The sequence below is a fragment of the Podarcis gaigeae genome (genome assembly GCF_964106915.1).
Source record: "Podarcis gaigeae genome assembly, chromosome: 7".
NCBI lineage: Eukaryota > Metazoa > Chordata > Lepidosauria > Squamata > Lacertidae > Podarcis > Podarcis gaigeae.
Window position 1 is genome coordinate 49423246 of NC_139683.1, and position 24386 is coordinate 49447631.

The 24386-nt window shown below is 41.3% G+C and overlaps 1 protein-coding gene across 1 annotated transcript; it reads left to right on the top strand.

The window, feature by feature from the left end:
• Positions 1–483: 483 nt before the first annotated feature.
• NAPG (NSF attachment protein gamma) lies at positions 484–12110 on the top strand. The gene is made up of 12 exons (XM_083746811.1): positions 484–642; positions 1537–1604; positions 2509–2593; positions 3089–3106; positions 4262–4292; positions 5310–5419; positions 5537–5603; positions 6160–6230; positions 7264–7342; positions 8274–8353; positions 9537–9666; positions 10263–12110. Exons 1-12 carry the CDS (start codon positions 587–589, stop codon positions 10410–10412), a joined length of 945 nt encoding a protein of 314 aa, XP_083602937.1. The 5' UTR covers positions 484–586; the 3' UTR covers positions 10413–12110.
• Positions 12111–24386: the final 12276 nt, after the last annotated feature.

The following is a 24386-nucleotide window of genomic DNA, read 5'->3' on the forward strand; positions in this document are numbered from 1 at the left end:
TAGCAATAGATAACAAGAGCAGACACCCCCCCCCAAAAAAAAAATGTAGGTCACCTATCTGAGATGGTAGATGAAGATCTGTTATAATCTTTTGCAATGTTAAAGATTAATGTATTATAAGAAGACAGAAAAATGGCTATACATCTATAACAGCAGTAAGCAAGGCAATCTAATGTAACTGGGGAAACTAATGTGCTATCACTGGAGGATTGGATATCAAAGGTTTGGGAAGCAGATCAAATGATAAGATTAACTAGCATTGTCAGGGTCTGGGAAGAAAGGCAACGTCATAACCATTTTATTGAAAAATTGAGTGCTTTTTCATGTATTGAAACAAGGCGCATTTTTAATTTTTTTAATTGAAGCTGTCGGTCAAGAGACCCATTTGTGTAACGCTGGCAGAATCCGCATTGACTTCGCAGGAGAGAAAGGCTAAGGAATCGGATCCGCCCCTGGGCGGAACACCCTGTCTTCGCGCAAGCGCCCTTCGCGGAGACTCCGCCCTTCGTAGTTGTTTGGGTGCAGCGGCGTTCCTTACCTCCGCTAACGTCACGGCCTTGAATCCCTGCAGGTCCTGCAGGGCGACATGGCTGCCCAGAAGATCAACGAAGGCTTGGAGCACATCGCTAAAGCGGAGAAATAGTGAGCGAGGGGAGAGGGCGAAGGAAGCCGGCGAGGGACAAGGGAAGCCGGCTTGCCAGCCCTTGGGGAACAGGCGGGCGAGTGGGGAGGCTCTACCCGGGGGCTGTGGGTGACTGCGCACCTCCAGCTCCCCATGGAGCAGTGCCGGGAGACGGGGCGGTTTCCCCCGGGGAGGAGCTGTGGGCGGAGGGAGCCCCTCTCGGACCCGCGCTCGTCTCTTGAGAGCAACTCCAGGCGGCTCTGCCTTGAGCTCCCCCGCCAGAAAAGAGGGGGGCGGTTTCTTGTTTTGGGTTTTGCGCTTATGCGCAGACAACACTTTGCATCCCTCAGGCATACCCTCGTCATCAGTGCGTCGTCTCCTTAATGGGGCTTGCTTGACCCAGGATGTTCAAGCCCTGAAGTATTGCGTACTTCCTTTCTCTCCCCCACCCCAACCTCTGTGGACTCTACCTTAATACAAAGTCGCGTCACTGGGCCACCCGACCTGTACTGGTTGCAGTATTTAGGTAGAGGTCATCGCCACTCTTCCTAGATCCTGTTACGCTATGTCAGAGATTGAAACTAGAGGCATGTGCTGTGGCACCAGTAAGCTGCAAAGCTCATGCATGTCCCCCCTTAACTCAGCTGTGTTTGAACCAGATAAATCTCTTTTTCCTTGTAGAATTGAAAAGGTTTGACTGTAAGACCTGATACCTGGTCACCATTTTGACACATCTAGTGAAATTACTAGCCAGTAGGCAATCGCTGGTATGACAGTTGCAGCATCAAATTCCTTAATGATGTAGCGTATCGTTGTTGTTACTATTTGTAAGAAAAGTAAGCAGTTTACAATAAAGAGGGTTTTTTTTAATAAAATGAATTGTTATTAATTTCTTGGCTTATTCTACATTTCAGTTTGAAAACTGGATTATTAAAATGGAAGCCAGACTATGACAGTGCAGCAACTGAATATTCAAAAGCAGGTATGTTCTGTAAAACGTTGGCAGTTCGTTTTTGCAACCTTAAATATGTTTCATATGTTCCCTGGCAAAGCTAACTTCTATTGGCAGTTAAAGCAGTTTGTGGATTAACTTGTTTAAATTCCTCTAACCCACAGTGCTGTTTTCTTGCAGCAGTAGCTAACTGACTACCTGCCATTGTTCCTCATTTCTGAATAAATACATAGGGTAAAAATAGGCAGGCAATATATTCGGGGGTTTGTTTGAAATGCTAGATTGGTTTAATTTATAAAGGCTTTTCAGGAGCAAAACACTTCAGAATATCTAGGGGAAAGTATATTTCTACATTCATGGGAGCCATCATTTCTGGGGGACCCAGGTAAGGGAAAAAACCCCAGCAGTCATTATATTAAGAAAACCAGAGGTTACCTTAGACTATTGATGGATGTCAGGTTGCACAGTATTTCCTAGTGGCTAGATGTTGGAGTGTTGTCTAATCTTCTTAGGCCAAAGTATCTCTCTTGCAGCCTAATGCTATGCCTATTTACTTGGAAGTAAGCCCTGCAGTGTGAAATGAAGTTTAATTTCAAGTATGCGTGCATAAAGATTGTAGCCATAACATTGTGAAAGCCTTTGATGCTAAAATGTGATTTTCTTTAAGATTCATATCATTATTCAGGATTACTACAAATAATAAAAAGTAATTCACATTTCTTTAAAATTGCAAGAAATGTATGGCATTAATTGATTTATGAATGTGATAATAAACTTGACAGGATCTGGGCAGAAATCACTTTGCTGAAGTAAAAATCCAAATTGTCTCTTAAAAGTTCCCTTCTAAATATGATTTCTGAGGTGTAGTAAATGGATATTACTGTGTACATGCAAACACAGAATATAATATATTTTAATTTCTATTTCTTTTCAGCTGTTGCTTTTAAAAATGCCAAACAATATGATCAGGCAAAAGAAGCCTATTATAAAGAAGCTCTCTGCCAGGAAAACAATAAAGCGTATCCTTTCATTAATTCTTGCTTTGCTTAAGGGTTTGAAAACATGACTATTGGACTGTTACTCCTTTTTTGTATTCCAAACGTTTAGTGAAATACTGATGTAATGTTTTCTATCATATTTAGGGGAGGAAATTCAAGAGGTTTCTCTGTTTACCACATGACTCATGACCACAGCTCTTGACGAGTGCTTCTTGAGACACTAGCTTTTGCATCTCCATTGGATCTTTTGCCTTTTTCAATCAAAAGTTTGAGCTAGAAAAACTGCTTGTCACGATGCAGAAGGGTCTGTCGCTCCACAACCAAAAGTAGTAGTTTTGAAATGATCTGGATTGTTTTGTCTTTGTGGAATTATTTGGTCCATATATGAATGTTAACTTGTACCAATAGCATTCAAGTATCTACCCTCTTTAAAAAGAGTTCAAGATTGAATATAGTATTTATTTCAGGAAGACATGGTATAATTTGTATCCTTGACTCAAAATGATTTACTTCCAGTCTCTTCCATGCTGCAAAGTAAGTATGAATGCAGTTTTAATTTGTTGAGAGCTCTTCAGTATATGGAAAATCTAATTGAGGTTGACACTCATCAAAATATAATTCAGCAATTCAGTGCACAGGAAGCTGGGACAAAGGAAGCTGAAATAAGTTAAGCCAGTGTAAAGTTGCACCAGAGCCAAAGCCCATTCAGCAGTGAGGAAGCTGCTCTGCCTAAGCCTGGGCAAACAAAATTAAGATTCAAGGCAAAACCTGTTTCTGGAGCAGTTACAAAGCAAATAATCAAAAAGCGCAGGTTTTTTTTAATACTCCCCCCCCCCCCAAATCCTAATTGCCATATATACTCGAGTATAAGCCGACTTTTTCAGCACATTTTTTATGCTGAAAAGGCTCCCCCTCGGCTTATACTCGAGTGAGGTGGGCAGCGGCAACAGAGGGACGAGCTACCTGAAAGGAGCCCTTTCTTGCCGCTGGTCCCACTGCTGCTGCCCGCCTCTCGCAATGGCAGGCGCTGCCCTGTGCCTCTCCCATCTGTGGGTCCCATGCCTACTCTTGCAAGCGGCAGAGGCAGCAGTGGAGGGATGAGCGGCCCGAAAGGAACCCTTTCGGGCTGCTCCTTCCTCCTCCTCCACCTTTGCCGCTGTCGGCAGTGGCAGAGGAGGAATCTTTCGGAGTGCTTGTTCTTCCACCGCCGCTACCGCCACCACCAGGTTTGTGGTGTGGTGAACCGGCTTATACTCGAGTCAATAAGTTTTCCCAGTTTTTTGTGCTAAAATTAGGTGCCTCGGCTTATATTTGGGTCGGCTTATACTCGAGTATATACGGTACCTTGTGAGTTTTCTCGCATATTACAAAATTAGGTAGCAATAAGAGATGTACGGTTATGCATCTACTTTATATTTTACTCTTTTAAAAAAAGGGACTTAATTTTTCCCCCGTGGACAGCCAGTGAGCTCCCCACACATCATCTCATGGGAGAGAGCTATAAATTCCCATTTCAAGCCAAATCATGAAGCAAAAATCAAAGCACATGTAATTTAGATGTCTGGTTCTGTGCTGCATATTGCAGCGGAGTGAATAAGCTCCAAGGTGCCTGCATCTTAGGATTGTCTGTCCTATATTCTTTGGTATGATACACTTTCAGCACTGATTGAATTTTGCTTTGCTTTTCAGAGCTTATGAACAAGTTGGCATGATGTTAAAGGTATGGCCATTTCCAGTCAAACTATATTTGATTTGGTTACAACTAATTATTGGGTGTTTGTCCTGTGCAATGCTAATCCTGTAGTTTGATAAACTCGGGGTTTTTTGTGGGGGTTTTTTTTTTTTGAGATTTTGATTAGATTTTGCCAGGTTGCTAGGTCACATGACCAAGCTGAAATGGGTTTGGAATAAGTTTAGATAGTTTCTTTCCCTGCCCCTGGCTCTCCTTTTTCGGTACTTATACCAGTGCAACTGAGCCAGGGTAGCAAGCCCAAGGTCTTCCAAATCCAAACTATTTCATTCTGGTGGCTCTTGGGTTTCAATTGTGCTGCTTGTATGATCCATTTATCAGCGAAGCCAGTACTTGTGATCTCAATCAGTACTACTTAATTGTCTTAAATTCAAGGACTCCTAACATCTTCATTGCCCTGTTTACTTCAAAGTAATTTTAATAGTAATATTAATAGGAAGGTGGTTCCTGGTAAGGAATTTCAACCTTTGTTGACTTGAAAGTCAGCTAATCTGTATTTAAAAGCTGTATCTTTTCAGCATGAAGAAATTTACACTTTTTGGTTAGGATAAAAGTGAGGGAAGGATATTTAGCTAACCTATTAAATAAACCTTTTCCAGGTGATTCTCACACGCATAGCCAATGCTTGAACCACCACAGATCAACAACATAGGAAGTTTTCATATTGCCTCAAATGCAGTGCATCTTCGTGAAATACATACATTTAGATTTAAATCATAGTGTTGACATAAAATTGTATAAATGGGTGTTTGCAGTTGCCCCTAGTCATTCACTCTTTGCAAACTATACGATTCTTGCAGGAATTTCTTTGCCTTTTTAATGTTTCCATCTACTAAAGATTGTTGTACTGATTTTTATCAAAGGGTTTAACAAAACTTTTAATAGTTTCAAATATGCAATGATGTGATAAAACTAAATGAAAGTATTAGATAGACCTTGATTTGCCGTTTTTCCTGACAAACGTGAATCTCTTTCTTTCTCCTTTAGGAGATGAAACAACATCATGATGCAGTGGAAATGATTCAGAGAGCCAGCATGATGTACCTGGAGAATGGAACACCTGACACAGCAGCTATAGCCCTGGATCGGGCTGGGAAGTAAGTCTGCAAACTCAAAGCATTGGTTTCTTTTCTGGAAAAGAAGTTTGATTTATCTAGTTTGCTTTAAAAAAAAAAGCCATCAAGCTAAATAATAATGTTGACTTTTTATTTCAGAGTAATAGAAAATATAAATCCAGACAAGGCTATACAACTTTATCAGCAGACAGCAGCAGTGTTTGAAGTAAGTCGCCTGAAAGCAATATAGTATGTTCCCCAGGAAATGTGTTGAGAATGGCAGAGAATAAAATTTAAAAGGTGAACAGCAGTCAAGTCCTGTTGCAAAAGAGTGAAACTTCAGATGTGCTTATTAAATGTCTTCTTGTCTCTGGTCTTTCTGACAGCACTGCTGAATTCTTTTTTTGCATGAGTCTTGCTACTTTCATCAGCAAATGTCATTTGCTTTGTATAGTATATATGCCATAAGAGTAGATAACAAAGCCTAAATGGGGCTAGAAAATTGGGGTCCAAGCTTGGCAAACAGGTAAACAGGCAAGCTATCTGTCTTCACCTTCTCAACTCACGACAAACAGTTTTTAAAATGCAATGTTTACCTTGCAGGGCCTACATTTATTCCATTAAATGCTGCAACTTTTCTGGAATTTCATGTTCCAGTTAAGCTTACTCAGAGAGGTTTGGGTAACCCAGCTGATAGAGCTGTGTATTAAGGCAAGTAAACTGGAGAGAATTTTACCTGACAAATCATTAATGTTCTTGTATGATTTTGGTTTCTTATCTAGAATGAAGAACGTTTACGACAAGCAGTTGAAATGTATGGAAAAGCTTCAAGGCTTTTAGTCAGAGGTCGCAGGTGGGCATCCTAACTTTTGTATTCCTTTTTTAAAATGAAATCATTCTCATGGCACTGCCAGCTGATGAAGCTATTGCATAAATTCACAGTTGATCATTAAATTATTGCATGATATCTAGATGACATTCATCCATGTTGGGGTGGGGGAATTACAATTTCCTAGCTTGCAGACTTTTAAATTGTCTTCTTGGGAAATAGATTCTTCCTGTAGAATGGCATCTACTATAACTGACTTTCAAATGAAACAGATATTTCATTTAAGAATTAAAATGTTGTGGGCTTCTATTGGCTGGTAACTGCAAAGTCACTGAAGCCAAAGGAGACAAACTCATTCCTTTCGTGTCCACTTACCATTCTTTAAAAAAAATACAACAAACATTGAAAATGGGCAAAGCTATCCCTATCTCAGTAATGTTTCATTTAGCTCAGTTGCTAGAATGTGAGAATCTTAATCTCAAGATTGAGGGTTTGAGTCCCATGTTGGGCAGAAAGATTCCTGCATTGCAGGAGTTTGGAGTAGACCTCATGGTCCCTTCCAACTCTACAATTCTAAGATTCTACTGCCTTTTCTTTAGAGCTGTATATGCTCATTGAATCCCATCTCCCCAGCAGCAAAATTAGTCTGGGTTCGGGAGATAAAGGTCATTCTCATTGGCACTCAATTAGGGCTAGCACCACTAAAACATACAGATCATAATCATTTCTTCCTGTACATCTGTAATGGTGTCAGCCACACTTTCCATATCCCAGTGCTCATGTGGCTGTATTAGACACAGTCATCCAAATGCATTGCAGGTAGTATAAATCTGTCCTGGCTTTTCACCATTTCCTTATACTCCAGCATGTGTTTTGTAAGGAAGTGGTTCCTTCAGCTTTACGTTCAGTATGGGCTCACTGTAACTGCACATGAGCTCATGTCTTGCTTGGATGTTGAGCGGCCTTTTTGGAAAATGGACAGCTAAGGAGTGATTTTCTCTCCTGATTCCTGCTGTTCCTTTCTTTAAATGTACCAATCCTTCTCATTGTCTTTCAGACTAGATGAGGCTGCAGTATCTATTCAGAAGGAAAAGAGTCTTTATAAAGATATTGAAAACTATCCAACTTGTTACAAGGTATAAAGCCAGGTGGTCTCTATATCTGTTTCTGAACAGGTGCTCTCTCTTTTTTTTTTTGAATAACACTAATTTGTAAGCTCACATCTAATTGAACAACGTTAGATGTATTCCTCACTAGAAATCATACACACGCTAATCTCTAGTCTTAAAACAGTTGGAAATGTTAAAATTGGTTCATGTTTTTGTTTTTTGTTTTAAAGTACTCTAAAAAAAACAACAACCATCAAACTTGGAAGCTGATTTTTTAAAAAATATTGGCCTGCTCTATATTTTATGTAGTGTTATAATTGTAAAATCTGACATCTTTGAAAATCCCAAATATCTATGGATTGGGTGGAGTAAGTCTTATTTTACCCTGCATAACTTTTGTGCCATGCCTTGGTTATTTAATTCACTTGTGTGTGACTAGCAGAGTCTGTTGTTAGGTGCTAGCAGGGTTTCAGGTTCAGCTTTCATGGGACCCTGTTTATTTTAAGCTACAAGCATCTTCCGTGTACCGATGTGATCATTGTGTTCAATGCTTGCTGATGAATGTATGAGGAGTACCTTCAAAATTACATCCTTAGTTTGGTGAAGAAGAGGCAAAGTAGCCTAATGCCCAAAGTACATAATCTGTAATGATCCAAGTCCTCTTAAATAGCAAAAGGCGTATTTATTTTATGTCTTTCTATAATTGAAACAGTTATGGAGAGTTATTTAATGCTAAACTTTGCTCAGAAAATAGCAGGCCAAACATCTGTTGCCAAGAACCTGGTCATTTTTCTGAAAGAAAAAAATCACCCTTAATTCTTCAAAAATCACCCTTAATTTTTTCTTTTCTTTTTTGAGATGCTGACATTTATATTTTTTCTATTGAATCCATTAAACTGAGAAATTAATACTGCTTTGTTATTAGAGAGTGAATCAGTCATTTTTTTTTTCCTTTTAGAAAACTATTGCTCAGGTCTTAGTTCATCTTCACAGAAATGACTATGTTGCTGCAGAAAAATGTGTCAGGGAAAGTTGTAGGTAAGTCATCTGTTTGCCTGATTTGTTTTTAATTTTTAAAAGCATAGCTGTGTTCTTCATCATCTTATGCTCTGTATTTCTGTTACTGGCATAAGCGCTGAATGCAGGATTCGTTGGCACGTCCTCTTATTGAGAAACGCTCCTTGCCTATAAAAGAGTGACAATAAATTTGTTCCTCGTCTTAATATCAAATTGTTACATCTACAAAACTCATTTGTTGGTTTAGAAAGTAAGCTGCTCATTCATTCATTCATTTGGTACTCTTAGGCATTTGGGTCCCAAAGACTTTATATGATAGTACTAACACATTGAATTTGGCTGGTAGCTGCCTGGTAGCCAGAGCCAAGCTTTCAGAACCAGGTGACACAAGATTCCATTGGGCTTGCCCCACTTACTAATCTAGCAGCTTCATTCTGCATTAGCTGGACCACTTCAGGAGCATCCCTACATAGAACCCATTACGTTAGTCTAAGTGGGGCCAAGCTATTCAGTTCCAGGAACAGCCATAGCTAGCAAACTAGCCTACACAAGGCCTAAGCACTCCTAGCCACAGGAGCTACTTTAGATCAACTCCTGCCATTACAGGTGGAACACCTAGTTCTTAGATATGGGAACCTGCCCACCTACAGCATTTCCTTCTTACTAGAATTGAGCCTCAGTTTATTAGCCGCAATCCATGCCTTCTCGGCTTCAGTGTACCTCCATAGCCTCTCTTGATTCGGATGGGAATGGAGAAATAAAGCTGTGTGAACCATACAGATGACACTATGCTCTAATTCCCAAGATCCCAGTGGTTTAATCATAATTAAAACTTGCGCAGAACAATCAGATAAAAGCAGTGTTAAAATCAGTCAATGCATGCTGGTATATCTGGGTCTACAAATGGTACAGTTGGCACTAAGCAAATCTCCTTAGGGAGAACATCTCAAAGATAGGGTGCCACCACCTAAAAGGCTGTTGTCTTGGTCACTTCCCATCTAACTTCAGTTGGTGCGGGAAACCAGGATAGGGCTTCTGATTAAGAATGCAGAATCTAGGCAGGGTCATATTGTAGGAAGTGGTTGTTTAGGTACTTCTCAGGCCCTGATTCTCACATCTTCCATTTTCTTGTTTGTACCTTATATGGAAATTTAGTTTCTTTGCTTTGAGTGAAGTAATTTAAATAATACTGCAATTGCTTCAGCATACCAGGCTTCAGTGAAAGTGAAGACTGTGCTGCATTGGAGCAGCTCCTAGAGGGGTATGATCAGCAAGACCAGGACCAAGTATCAGATGTTTGCAATTCACCACTCTTTAAATACATGGACAATGATGTAAGTTGGTGTCTCAGTTTATTTTCTTAAGAAGAATATATTAACTGATTATTTTGATCCACAGGGTGTTTTGTACTGACAAATAGTAAGTTGCAATGCTGTGCATAAATGTGGCATTTCCTGTGATACACGAGTATTCAAGTCACTGCCAAAGCTAAAGTCTGAATGGGCTGTGGGTAGTATCTTGTCACCTTGGTCATACAACTTTTTTTTCAGAGGGCCTTTTCCTTCTAGAAAAAGATTGGCTGTAACATAGGTTTGTAAATACTGATTTCAAATTGCAGAGATGGGCCTTCCTTTACATTGCTTGTGTTTTTAATGACTTAATGTCTTATGATTTTATTATTGCAATTGTTAATGGCTTTGTAGATTAAAAATTTGAGATAAAATAGTGAGAAATAATCACGGTGCCCTGGGACACAGATGAATGTGTCCACTGTTTGTATTCTGTTACTTTTCCTTAGAGTAGTATTAGTGGGGTGCTGGCACTTGCTAATTAACCATTCTGTTACTTTATGAAAATACTCATATTGACTGCAGAAGAGTAAGTTAAACAGGGCATGTGTGCTCAACATCTTGTTCTTGCCCTCTGCCAGTATGCCAAGCTTGGCCTCTCATTGGCTGTCCCAGGAGGAGGTGTGAAGAAGAAATCCCCAGTTACTCCACAGGGCAAAGTGGGTGAACCAGGTGAAGGAGGTTCCCGTGGAAATGAGGAAGATGATGATTATGCAAGTGGACTGCTGTAACTCCAGTACAACTCTACTCTTAAATGTCAACCTAGCTGTTTCTGGCAGTGAGCAATTCTGGAAGCTGCCGAATTACCATCACTTCATTGCAATCAGTAAATTGGAAATATAACAATTTGTGTGCTTCTGGAAAACTTGTACGGAAAGCATGGTTGTACATTTTGAAGTCTTCTTGAGTTACAGTCCTACATTTTTTCAGTGCATCTGCTTTAATAAAGAATTTTGAGTATTACAGTTTATTCAAAAGGGGAAGTGGGTTTGGATGATGGCATTTACCTTCAGATAATTCTCTCTAGATGTTTAGTTTCAGGGCCTATTGCTTCATGCTCTGATATTCCTTGGAGTTCAGGCAAAGGAGTGTTAAGCATTTTTTTGAACAACACACACTAAACAGTGTGGAACACCTTAAACTATGTTGGATATCCCTTTTCCCAGATGACCCTAATATTTTCTGAAACATAATGTATATAGAAGGTTTATGGGCCAGTGTTGGGAAGGCATAATCAGTTCTTTAGAAGCATAAATAGTGAAAACTAGTTTTCTGAGTAACACAACACCTCTATAGATAAACTGGAAAAGAAAACTTGTTTTCTTTTGGATATCACATACTTTAGTTATGGAATAGTTAGTTTTGCCCATTTCTGGGCAAAAAAGGACCCCATACTCATTGGTATGCAAATGATATGCTTTTCATATTCAGAGAATATCTAACATTATGAACTTGCAGATTTTCCAGGGAGAAGTAATATGCCACAGGAGAAGGATCTTGAAATGTGTTCAATAACATTCCTAGTCGCTTTCAGCTGTGTTGATTGAACATCATGAACACAATTCCCTGTTAATCGCATCCCTTGCCATAGGGTAATGTTTACTTTCACAGGTAATTCAAATACTGCTGTTTTTGTCAAGTATAGACTTGCACTATTATGTATTGTGTGAGGAAAGGAGCATGACTGTAAAACACTGCTGCTTTTTGAGGTGTGTGTGGGGTGGGGGGACAGTAAATTCTTAAATCACACATTCAGACGTTTATGGAGAGATGTTTGTAACCCAATGAGTATAACAGTTTTGAACTAGGCCCACTTCCTATTTTCACGGTACATGGAAATCTTCAGGGATATAAAACTGAATTTGTGTGCAATGAAACTACATTTTTACAAAGGATTGCAATGACACTTTCAGAATTGAAATTTGTGAAGTTGAGTGTAACTTAAAATGCGTAATGTCTATATTTTTTGACCTACAGACCTTTATTTTAGCTGGCAAAAATGTAATGGAAACCCTAGTATCTTTATTAAATGTTAAACAGTAATCAGCACTTTCTGATAATATGTGTTTTAGTGTTTGTTTCCCAAAGCACTGTACACACTTCCTTTGACTAAGAGAGAAAATGCAGCAAAGAAGGTTTTGAGGAATAATGCCAACTTTTCAAGAGCCAAAGCATGTGTTGGTTTGCATGAAGATGCTAAAATGTAGTCCAATACTATGAAAGTAAATAACTATAAATTATTGAATACTGCTCATTTGTACACCCGGATGTTGTGTAAACTGTGTTTTATGCAATGTGAAACCTGTACTTTAATTGTAATTCTGCCTGGCCTTTCCGTGGGATGCAGTAGAGTATAAAAAATGTTGTAATTCTCTACAAGATCCAGCCTCCCTGTAATTCAGCTGTAAAAAAAAATCTTAAAACAAGAAGTTTCTGTGTGTGCTTTTATGATGATTGTGATCAGTTTGATCCATTGGGGTGCTGAAACGTTAATGGAACTGAAAATATCAAACCTCAGTGGTTGAGGTGAAAAACTAGTGTTACTCAATGAACAGAAGTTACTTAGGCTGTTTACAGAATCTGTTAATCCTGTCACTAGAATTTCTCAAATGCTTTTATGGTATAATCTTTAAATCTTCCAAGTGAGAAGTAATTTGAATATTGGCAGTCACTAGCTAGATCAGGCACTTCTCAACTGTTTCTCTTTTAAGGGGTCTTGTAAATAATGAGAAGTTTGTTGCTTCTGTATATGGAAGGTCACATACAAACTATAAAATGAATGACCTAGAATGAACACTTTCTAATAGGCTACACAAAATTGTACTGGCTCTTGGGTATGACCAATTGACTTTAAGAATGCTTTGGTGTGCGTTTGTTTATTCTAATAACTGAGTTGACCTGTGGTGCTTTCAGAAGAAAATGTCCCATTTGGGGCTTCTGTTCGGCAGTTTATGGATTTAGATTTGCAGTATAGTATAATTATTGCCACAAGATGGTGCTGTGGTTTAGACAAAAGTGTGTTGTTTTTACTCTACCCTTCTCTGTGAATGCAGTGAACATGAAAAACTCTCTTAAATCAAGATTTATACCTTGCCTTTGGATCAAAAGATCCTCAATATCTGCTTCTAACAGATTGCAGCAATGCAGAACTACCCTTCCACCTGCAACTTACTCTATATATGTTCATAGGTTACATGATAGCATGTATATAAACACATGTTGCCATGGAGATGTCCCACTGGGATGTTGCATTGCACTTCAATTAGCAGAAGATCAGTCTCCATTCAAACTCCAAATAAATGTGTGTATTATACAGCACCAACATCACATCAGAGAATAAAATAGCCATGCGGCTTGAATTGCCAAAATGGTTACAAAGAATGAAATGGTTAGTTGAGACAATCCCCAGGCATAGATCAAGTGTGTTTCCTGAGTTTCAAAGTGACCTGAGGCTGAGTCAGTATTGAGTTTCTTGAAGTAGCTAGGAATGGGTCCTTAGATACAAATCATAGTCCACTTTCGTAGAATCATCTAACTGCAACCCTCAGCAATGCAGGAATCTCGATTAAAGCGTCTGTGACAGATGGCCATTCAACCTTCTTAAAAACCTCCAAGGAAGGAGGGTCCACTACCTTCCAAGGTTCTACTGTCAAAACAGTTCTTACCATCATAAAGTTCTTCCTGATGTTTAGTCAGAATCTCCTTGTATCTTGAAGCCATTGGTTCAGATCATACCCTCTGGAGCAGGAGAAAACAAGGACATTTGCAACTTGGAGGCTCTTGAAAGTGGAAGTACATGAATTGCCTGTCAACGTCTTCAAAGAAAAGCTCAGCATTGACGGTGACCTCATCAGATGTGACATGAATAAGGTATTCAACACCTTGGTCAATGACTTGCACCTCACAGATTTGGGTATGTAGCATGAAGAAATATTGGGCACTGTGCATTACATGTTTTTTGAGAGACAAGGTTGACTTCTTTGCTCAGAGGGATGACAATTATGGGTGGCCAAAGGTAGGCACACTTTGAAATCGCCTCGAACCCCACACAGTATGAAACATGGAACAGAACAAACAGTTACCCATATGGATACTTTTAGTTTTTACTTTTGCTTGTGCAAACAGCTTAGGGGCAGCTTCAAACAGGGGAAATGTTGCAGGGGATCCTGGTCTTTCCTTATGGTGCCTGTTTAACCTTTCATTATTATTAAAGTGAAAGATCCCAATCACGGATCTTCCACATCACATGTATTTTAGCCATAAATGAAGTGGCAAAGCCATTAGTGCTTAAAACATGTGCATTAAGCCTTAGGAGTACGGTATGAGAAAATTCTTCAGCTTAAAACACCTCCTGAGCTTCACAGCTCATGGATATGCCAAGTGCCTTAATGGTTTACTGACTCCAGTTTTTCCTCCTCTGGCCCTGGTCCTCTCCAAGCAACTGCTTCCAAATGGAACAGCTCCGAAGAAAGAATTATGGTGACTTGCGCTCTGTGCTGGAGCTCACAACACATTTTATTAGAGGTCGAGAGAGCGGTTAACCTCCACATGCCCTTTGATTGTGAATTACTCAATCCTGTGTGCAAGAGCAGCACAGCAGAACAGCATGTTTATAAGCCTTTGATAGTAAATATATTAAACTTCCCTGCTAGAGGGAGGTTTCTCTGTGAAACCTTGGGAATGGCCCCCTAGTCCAAATATCCTACTGTAATGTAAGTTCACGTATGATTAACTGAAATAATTGCATATTCTACCCCTGCCTCCCCACTTTGCTCCCTCTGCTTTCCCTGTTGCATCTGTTTTGAAATTGCAAATTTGGTAGGAGCCCATCAAACCTGTTACTTGCAGAGCCCTGTGTGTGTGTGTGATTGATGTCAAGCCTTTACCACGAGAACACTTACCTTCCTTCATTGAAGGAATCTCATCCTGCTGATTTGAGGTTTATAAGTGGGGCATTGAACACTCATGTCATCCTGTATTGGTATTACAAAGAGACTTGCACCATCACATAAAATATTAGTGGCATGTCTATGTTTGGGCAAAAGCAGATGGTGTTATAGCAAGGTATGTTCCCACCCTAAGTGCTAGGGGTGTGCATTTGAATGAGCCATATATAAGCCACAATCCTGTTTTGTTTCAGCGTACATTTTGAAGTCTATCCTGCTACTGCTTCTAATTTATTTTGCTTTATTTTTACTGTATTATTTTTATCATAGTCAGCTGCCTTCAGTATAGGCCACTATAGAAAGGAGAGGTATTAAATCAGAGACTAAATAAAAATAGATATGAAGAATTGAGTTGCTCTGCTGGGGAGCAGAAGAGAAGCAGTAGTGACATGAACAATGTGTTTGTAGAGAACAGAGTGTAAGATGACTAATTGCATCCCCAAGCAATTTGTAATTGGGGATTGATGACTTCAGAATATGAAACTTGGAAACCTAAACTCTAATATGTAGCAAGATATATGTAGCCTGGTTTGTATTTCATGGTAAGCCCAAACTATGGCTTACCTAGAGAGGAATTCATGACCATTTTGCCCCTCCCTTGTCTTTTTTGCCTCACTGCCCTGAGCTAAGCCAATCTTAGTGTGTCATCCTAATACAGGTTCATGCTTAAGCTCTCTCCATTGCTCACTAACCTTGGCTTGGCTTGGCTCTGCAGTACAAAGGGCTGGTTAGGAGTCAAGCTGCTGTGAGAAATGTTGGCTTGTCAAAGACTAAAACATGAAAGTTTGATATCTGCAGCTATTAAAAGTTCTGCAATTTCAAACGGATAAGAAGGCCAAATTCAATGCTTTCCGGTCTTGCAATTTGTGAGGGATTGGCTCGTGAATTTATGGATAGCAGAGTCATGACCGCTTGTTAACTCTACTCCTAGTAGTACTAGGTTGGCTCTTTGTAGGCTATTGTGGATGCGAGACAGAGAGATTAAATCTGGCCAGGGCTCATCTGGAACTTGGTTCACTGTTACAGATAAAACCTATGCAAGAAGACTTTTGTATCCTGAGGAAATAGATACTGGTTTGAATGATTCTTCCTCCCTTATTGGTACCTTGGCAAGGTTTTTTGGTTTTATTTACTGTGTGGGCTCCAGGGATATGGAGCAGCAGGTTGGTGGAAGATTCATTTGTGGGCCAGCTGTAGGCTGAGTGCCTGTAGGCAGCAGTGCAGCTGCAGGACTACTAATTAATTATGCTGCCTCAGTAGATTGACCTAGCTTAGCAGGTGGGAGGGATTGACATAATAGGTCAGCCAGCAAGAGGCCAGCAGGGGGCTGGAGCGTATGCATCTCTCACATGGGGCCTGACTCCTGAGCTTCGGTGTGGGTCCTGAGTGTACTGGCCAGCTGGAATCTTTCCCTTGATTCCCGACGCTCCCAATAACAGAACAGAGAGGTACATTATCTTGTTCTTACTATCTTCCTCATGCTGTGTGATTTTGCTTAAATGCTGTACTGTTTTCTATACTATTTAATATAAGCACTAAACCTCCTTCCATTTGTGTTGTGATTGCCATTGAATAAAAAAAAGGCCTTTTATTTGGCGAAACAACTGTCTCCCGCGCTGGCTGACAAGTTTTAATGTTTTAATGTATGTTGTTCAAGTGTTTTTTTATTGCTGAGATGTGTTTTTCCTAACACTCTTTTTATTGTGTTGTACACTGCTTTGGCTGCTCCTCGTGCTACAGAAAGCATTTGTTTAACATTAAAATAATTTAAAATTCAGGGGGGTTTCCTGCAATAGCATAGCTCCCCACCTTTGGGAGTAGATTAATTTGTTAGCAAACATTTGGGCTTTTAACTCTTTTAGTGCCTTTCTGGCTTGACCTTCAATACTGGAAAAGTGTGACTATGCTCCAGAAGGATGTATTTATATCCCTTTACTTTATATCCCTTTATTTATATCCCTTTAGTTATATTGGATATTCATGGCCTGTGGCCTCTAGGCACCCTTCTGACCTAAAGTCAATAATTTCTTGTCTTCTTTGATGAAAGGCTCACAGTACAGGAATCTGGAAGTTTTGGTCAAGCAAAAATGTCTGGGCTAATCAAAATTAGTTTTTGTTTGGGATTTGCACCAAGTAAACAAAATTAGTTAGTGCCTGATTTATGCACAAGCTAGGTAAGCTTGTCCCCACCCCACCCCTCATGGTAGAATTTGTAGGCACACTCTGTGCCTCCAGGGGGAGGGAGTTCCATTGTATACTCCTTCCTTCCCTTACCTGTGCCCTGTGCATGATAAGTAGAAACTTATGATTCTGAGTTAGTGGCCAAACCAGGATTGCAGACTGTTATTTGAGCCTGGTTTGTGGGCAAACTTTGGTTTGCACAAACTCTAGTTTGTGGTTTTGGCTAGAAGGGTTTGCAGACTGTGGTTTGCTGCTAAACCAGGATTGGGACTTGCTAATGATATCTAAACCATGGCTTATCAGTTTGCCTGAATAGACACACTTCATGGGATACACAATTACTACAAAACAGTTAGAAGATCTGAACCTGTGTTTGATTTTTTTGTGTCGCCTATTTATTGACTGTGCAGAAGGAAGCTTACCATTGGACTATACTTGCTTTTATGTTAGTCTGAGGCCTGTTCCTAAAAACTAGAAAGAGAGGGCTGTTGATAGAAAGCTACCTAGATTAAGAACAGTAGGAAAGCAGACTCTTCCTTAGGGAGTTACAGGCATTATGGCAACCCAGCTTTGTGGTTTGTATTGTGATTTTTATGAGAGACACATTGTGTATCTCTCTCCCAACAAAATATAGACAATACATTTATCTTGAACTATTCAACTAACTTTAACATCTCCTGCAAAGAAGGATTGCTTTCTTTAAGCCAAGAGCTGAATTTACTGCCAGGCAATCTGGACAAACTTGCGTTCACTCACCTCCAATTCTGTAAGGACTCTAATCTCTGTTCAGGTTCACATGTAATGTACACACACAGAATCGGAGACAGATGCATTTTGAGCCAGAACAATGCACCAAGTTTCATGTTGGATTCTCAGACTCATCAAATTGTATAGAGAAGCTTGTAAAAGCTGCCAAAACTTTAGTAAGATTTTGGCAAAAAAAACCCCAAACAAACCAGGAGTAGATTGCTAGATCCATTAGAACAAAGGTCTAGGAGTCAGAGCTCATGGGTTTAGCCTTTTGCTGGCTTTTGTTCTTTCACAAAGATTTTTAACTGCTGGGAATCGCTATTCATCCTTGGGTCAGGAGGAGCACCACAGTGGGTGTCTAACCATTTCCAATTTTTCTGTTTTGTTGCTATGCAGTATACCTTAACTCATCAAGGTGCTGACTACTTATTCTCTATGGGCCTTCTAAATTTTGGCTGCTCAGGGATCGTAGATTCTTCCTCCTCCCCCCATGTACACATTCTTCTTTCTTGAAAATAAGACATAGTAGCTTTCCTATGCTGCTGTGCAGAGTGAAAAGATGATTATCATAGCAAGCAAATTTTAATTTTACCATTCTGCAATCCTGGCACTTGATATTTTCTCCAAGAGGCTATGTTAAGAACCAGTGGGAAAGGGCAGAATGGTATTGCAGAGTAAGAACCCACTCCTGTGAAGCTTTACTTGAAAGTAGGGCACACTGAATTCAAAGTAGCAGCCAAGCCTATGCAAAATTAGTCTTAAGTTAACCAATTTATTGTGGCATAAGCATCCAGGGACTAGAGTTGGTTTCATTTATAAAACAAGTGAGCTCTTGTCCACAAAAGGTTAAGCTATAAACAAGTCTGTTAGTTGTTAAGGCCCCACAAGACACTCTTGTTGACAATAGTCTGGATGCTGTGATGCAGAGTTAGTCACACTTCATTCTGTAAGGAATTAGGGGGCATGTGAGTATGATTGCTGATAAGATTATTGATTAGGTCATGCTGCCTGAGAGTTCAGTCAGCTGATAGTTGGAAAGCTCTGAGAGTCACCAATCTGAGATATTTGGAGGGCCACAGAGTCTTTGCCTTAGACTCAGGATTAAATATTCCCTTAAATCAGGCATAGGCAAACTCCGCCCCCCTCCAGATGTTTGGGACTACACTTCCCATGATCCCTAGCTAACAGGATCAGTGGTCAGGGATGATGGGAATTGTAGTCCCAAACATCTGGAGGGCTGGAGTTTGCCTATGCCTGCCTTAAATGAAGTCCTCAATATAATTTAATCACATTATATTTTTAAAATTTCTGGTTTTACATATGCTTTGTAGTATAAAACCAGGAAAGTGACAATGTAACCTCAGATTCGCTGTTAAGTAGGGGACTCCGTGGGGGCAGGAGTTGGGGCAGACACACTGCTACGTGAATCAGGCTCTCCTGTCAACCCATCTTCCCTGGCATGGATTTATGGAATGGCAGCAGAAGATTAGTGAACTGCCATATGGTGGTTCCCATAATGCTACAGTAAGTCACTGTAGGAATGTGAGAATGGCAGGTGGCTTGACTTAGATCATGGTGTTGCTGTTTACCACCTTTAGACTTGCAGGGGTGCTGCAGAGTATGCCAGTGGGGGTTGCTTTGCCTGCCCCTCACTAGTCTGAAGCTGGTCCTGTTTCTGAGAGACATCTACTCCTTGAATCTGGTGTTGCCTTTTGACCAGGCACTGGTTAAATTTTGCAACAGTTATCTATGGTTATCTCACGCAGAACCACGCTTGCAACTCCTATATGATCTGGGGGCTATGGTTTATTTCCTCTAGAGTAATGATGGCAGTGGCAGCATCCTATCACAAATATTTCCCTTTTCTGAAAGGAGACATGGTCCTGAAGACAGGGCAAGTCAAACGTGAGCTATGAACATTGCGTTGAAAATATATAATGAAATAATTATGCACGCCACACTCACTGATGAGTAAATTCATTTCATATGCCTAGCACCTGCAGTCTGTCTGGCTACTGGCTCCTTTACAATTGTGCCTCTAGCCAATTTATACTTGACATATGCTTTTCTATCCACTCCTTTTTATAGAGCAATGGAGATGGCAAATGCAGATGCTCAGGGTAATCTGCTGTTTTGGCTGATGAGCCTGCATACTGAAGCTCTGTTCTCAGAGCAGACATCATACTGTTGTTGGAGAACAAGTCCTGGCTGAAGTTTTTAAATAGCTCTGTAATCTCCAGAGGGCCCATTAATGCTGTCTGATATATTTATTTGGTTACGGTTATTAATAAGAGGCAAGTAGGACCTGCAACAAAAAGTTTGCACTGTTCCAGCCAGCCATGGCCACTTCCATTCAGTTTCCCTCTCCTGACAAGTCATCCTGTGGCCACTGAGTGTGGTCATTGGGCTGATTTTTGGGGATCACTCATTCATTAGGGTGTTGTGTTGCTGTCTTTTGTATTTATGCAAGCATTGGGGTCCCAGAGTCTGGTGGCACGTCCCTCTTTTGCATGGCTATTGCTATTTTGGCTATATAAGCAAAGGGACACGGGTGGCACTGTGGGTTAAACAACAACAGTTGAGACACATACACAGCACTGATGGTAGGCAAGGCAATTTAAGGATACAAAAGCAGGATTTCAAGCATACCTTCTAATCCTTAGTAGTCCTGCCCAACAGCTTTGTTTGAGCTCATCTAGCTTGAAGCCCTAGGGACGCGGGTGGTGCTGTGGGTTAAACCACAGAGCCTAGGACTTGCTGATCAGATGGTCAGCGGTTTGAATCCCCGCGACGGGGTGAGCTCCTGTTGCTTGGTCCCTGCTCCTGCCAAACTAGCAGTTCGAAAGCATGTCAAAGTGCAAGTAGATAAATACCGTATTTTTCGCCCTGTAGGACGCACTTTCCCCCCTCCAAAAATGAAGGGGAAATCTGTGTGCCTCCTATGGGGCGAATACAGGCTTTCGCTGAAGCTTGGAGAGCGAGAGGGGTCGGTGCGCACCAACCCCTCTTGCTCTCCAGGCTTCAGGAAGCTTTCAGCAAGCCTGGGGAGCCCGCGGAAGTTCCCGCGGGGCTACCAATGCTGCAGATAGCAGCCTGCTGCCTGGCACGCACGGTGCCCTGAAGCAGAGCGCCCTGAGTGCCGGGCAGACATCGGCCAGCCCCACAAGCTCGGGGGACAGCGGGGAGGCGCAGCGCCGCCATCCCGCTGTTACCCGACCTGGTTTTTTGGGGGGAAATAAAGGAAACATTTTTTTCCTTTATTCCCTTCCCCCCCCAAAAAAAATTAGGTGCGTCCTATGGGACGGAATGTCCTATGGGACGAAAAATACGGTAGGTACCGCTATGGCGGGAAAGTTAAACGGCGTTTCCATGCGCTGCTCTGGTTCACCAGAAGCAGCTTAGTCATGCTGGCCACATAAAGCGAGATGAGCACTGCAACCCCAGAGTCGGCCACGACTGGACCTAATGGTGAGGGGTCCCTTTACCTTTAAGCAAAGGTTGAACATTAGAAAAGGAAGGGTTGGTGAGAATCTCCCTTAAGGGCCATGATTTTTTCCCTCATTTTCTTGTCCCCAACCTTTCAAGCATAAGTAGCTACTTTTTATTTAGGGAAAGAGCAACAGCCCCTGCTTCACTCGGATCCACATCCACATATGCCAATAGCCATGTTAACATTTCATAAGAGCAGTTAAGATTTCATGCAGTAAATGACAACAGTTCAGTAGTTTCCCATGATTTCAAATGTTGACAGAAGAAGGAAATACATCCACAACATTATAAATTGTCAGGAAGCAGGAGGAATTTGGGGTTCTGTTCTCACTTGAAGCAGTAAAGCTGGATTTTAACTGTAATGGACAAAATGTTAACAGCTTTCAGTCTTTCATTGGCGTCTGGAGGCTCACCAGATCCTTTGAGTGGTTTATAGCAGTGTCTAAATTAATTGAGCTGGGAGGAGAAAGCCCATTCTGCTCAGGACACAGGAAAACAGCACCCCAGGTGTTTCAATTCAATAGCTTTTCTATTTTAGCAGCAGCAAGCATTCCTAACATCACAGTTTGACACAGCCGACTTCTTAAAAATGCACCTTTTTCAGTTGCCCTTGTTCTAAACTCCCAACAAGTAAAGTACAATTGTTAATTATAACTAAGGTCACATTTGAAGCATTATTATACCATTTGTACAATCATAGCTTCGATAAAAAATATTGGGAGCTGTTGTTTGTTAAGGATGCTGGGAGTTGTTAGGAGCTCCCTATTCCCCTCCCAGACCTACAATTCCAGAGTATGCTGGGGAAAGGGATTGACTGTCAAGTCACACTCAGGGAACTGTACCTTTGGGAAGGGAATCTCCTAACAACTCTCAGCACCCTTAACAAACTACAGTTCCCAGGATTCCTTGGGGGAATAGGTCATTTGATCACATCTGGTGTGAATGTTCCCAAGTAGAGAGGTTTTTCCCCGCGGCATAAAAGATATAGCAGGATGTGCTGCTCCTGCAGCACAGATCATATTGCTTCAATTCCCATCCCTGTTTTCTGTGTAGTTATGTTCCTTGCGTGCTTTGAGTGCAGGCGTTGGCTCAAGAGACCTTGATGAAGAAATGCAATGAAGAATAATAACATTTATTATATTTCATTGCATCAAAGTCCTGTGGGTGAATTAGGCAACTGATGGGGGATCTTAGTTCATATGAGCCAATTCTATAATCAGTGGCTAGCTTTTTATGGATAAACTAGGGCTGCTATCTCTGCTTGCTTTGCTTGCCCCCCTACACCTGCCAAAAGTGGTGGCCACCAGCTAGAGTTCAGTTGGCTAGAGCATGGTGCTGATAATGCCAAGGTTGCATATTCCTGCATTCCAGGGGGTTGGACTAGATGATCCACAGGATCCCTTCCAACTCTACAATTCTATGATATTACTGGAGTTGCAACATGAGCTATTTAAAGGATGAATAAAAAGGTCTTCATCTGGTACCAAAAAAAAAAACATAAAGATGGAGCCAGGCAAAGTTCTATGGGAAGTTTCCAGATGACCTCTCAGAAGCATTCCTTCATTATCTAATTTTGCAAGTGAGGTGGTAGATAAATTTCCCCTCTCCCTTTAGCTATACACTAACGCTGCACAGTGCAGAATGCAGCACTCATACCTCAGGGAGCCAGAAATTGCCTGAGTGGGGCGGGGCATTGACATAGCCCTTTTGCTGCCAACATGCCTCACATTTTAGTTTCTGATAAAAGGAAATCAAAAGCCCAACATTCCAGAAATATGTACTTTTCTTTATGAAAAGAAAAGAAATCTGGGCTTCTCCTATCTGAGGAGCATATTCTTAATAGTCTGAAAGCCAAGGAAGCAGGTCTTGCTTGTGTCCCACAACTGTGCACAGCAGTGTCATCATTCTTTTCAGTCCATTAGGCCAACAGGGAACTCCCTAGGTTTGGTTTAAGCGAGGTATTTCTAACTTTTTCTGCTGATAGGTTTGGCTTTCACTTCCTTAAATTTCCACATTGCAGCACAGTAAACTGCAACTAGGGCATCTTTTTGGAACATCTTCCCCGCTCCAACAAGTATAATTTAGGCTTCCACATGTATTGTGGGATAAATTAAACAAAACAAAAAAAGAAAGGTCTGCATTTGTTGATAACCAAGCAGCAGTGACTGCAGGTGCTTCCACGCGAGCTACTTAAGTCACTGACAGCACATTCCTAACCATTTCTATGCTGCACCCATATACCCACTAACCTTGAAGTAAGCCCCATTGAACTCAGTGGAACTTACTTCTGAGTAGCCATGGTTTTGATTGATCTGCTAGCCACTTTTGAATTGTCATTCTTTGTTCACTGATTTTTTTAAAAAATGCAGAATAGGTGAATAGGCATGCTGCTTTCATATACTATGTATGAGAGCACCAAACCTATTCAAAGCTGCCTGGAGAGCAGCAAGGTGCTGCCCTGCCGCTGCCGATGTGTAAAGCACATTTGCCACGTCCTGCTTCTTCCTGGGCCACCCATTCCCTCACTTGATCCCCGCCTCCACTTGCACATATGTTCTGTAGTTGCAAAAGTGCTGTGAGCTTGGAAAATCTCTGGAGAGAGCAAGGACAAGGTGAATGAAGGTGGAGAGACAGGGACTACCTGTCTGAAAAGGAAGAAGGCAACAAATGAAGCGTTATCCTGAATGGGGTAACTGTGCCCCTGAAGGACCAGGTGCGTAGCCTTTGGACTCACAGCTGTTCATGGAGACACAGGTTAATTCTTTGGCCAGGGCAGCTGTTTATCAGCTCCATCTGGAATACAGGCTAAGACCCTACCTGCCTGCAGACTGTCTTGCCAGGGTGGTGCATGCTCTAGTTAGCTCCCGCTTGGACTACTGCAATGCGCTCTATGTGGGGCTACCTTTGAAGGTGACTCGGAAACTGCAATTAATCCAGAATGCGGCAGCTAGACTGGTGACTGGGAGCAGCCGCCAAGACCATATAACACCAGTCCTGAAAGGTCTTCATTGGCTCCCAGTACGTTTCCGAGCACAATTCAAAGTGTTGCCGCTGACCTTTAAAGACCTAAACGGCTTCGGTCCTGTATACCTGAAGGAGCGTCTCCACCCCTGACACTGAGGTCCAGCGCCGAGGGCCTTCTGGCGGTTTCCTCGCTGTGAGAAGTGAGGTTACAGGGAACAAGGCAGAGGGCCTTCTCGGTAGTGGCGCCCACCCTGTGGAATGCCCTCCCAGCAGATGTCAAGGCAATAAACAACTATTTTACTTTAAAAAGACAGCTGCTTAGGGAAGTTTTTAATGTCTGATGCAGTACTGTTTTTAATATTCAGTGAAAGCCGC

Excerpts from the sequence above, each read along its gene's own strand:
- NAPG (XM_083746811.1), top strand. The coding sequence starts at position 587 with ATGGCTGCCCAGAAGATCAACGAAGGCTTGGAGCACATCGCTAAAGCG. Across the intron at positions 1,605-2,508 it reads AACTGAATATTCAAAAGCAG|CTGTTGCTTTTAAAAATGCC; the intron begins GTATGTTCTGTA and ends ATTTCTTTTCAG. Across the intron at positions 7,343-8,273 it reads ACTATCCAACTTGTTACAAG|AAAACTATTGCTCAGGTCTT; the intron begins GTATAAAGCCAG and ends TTTTCCTTTTAG.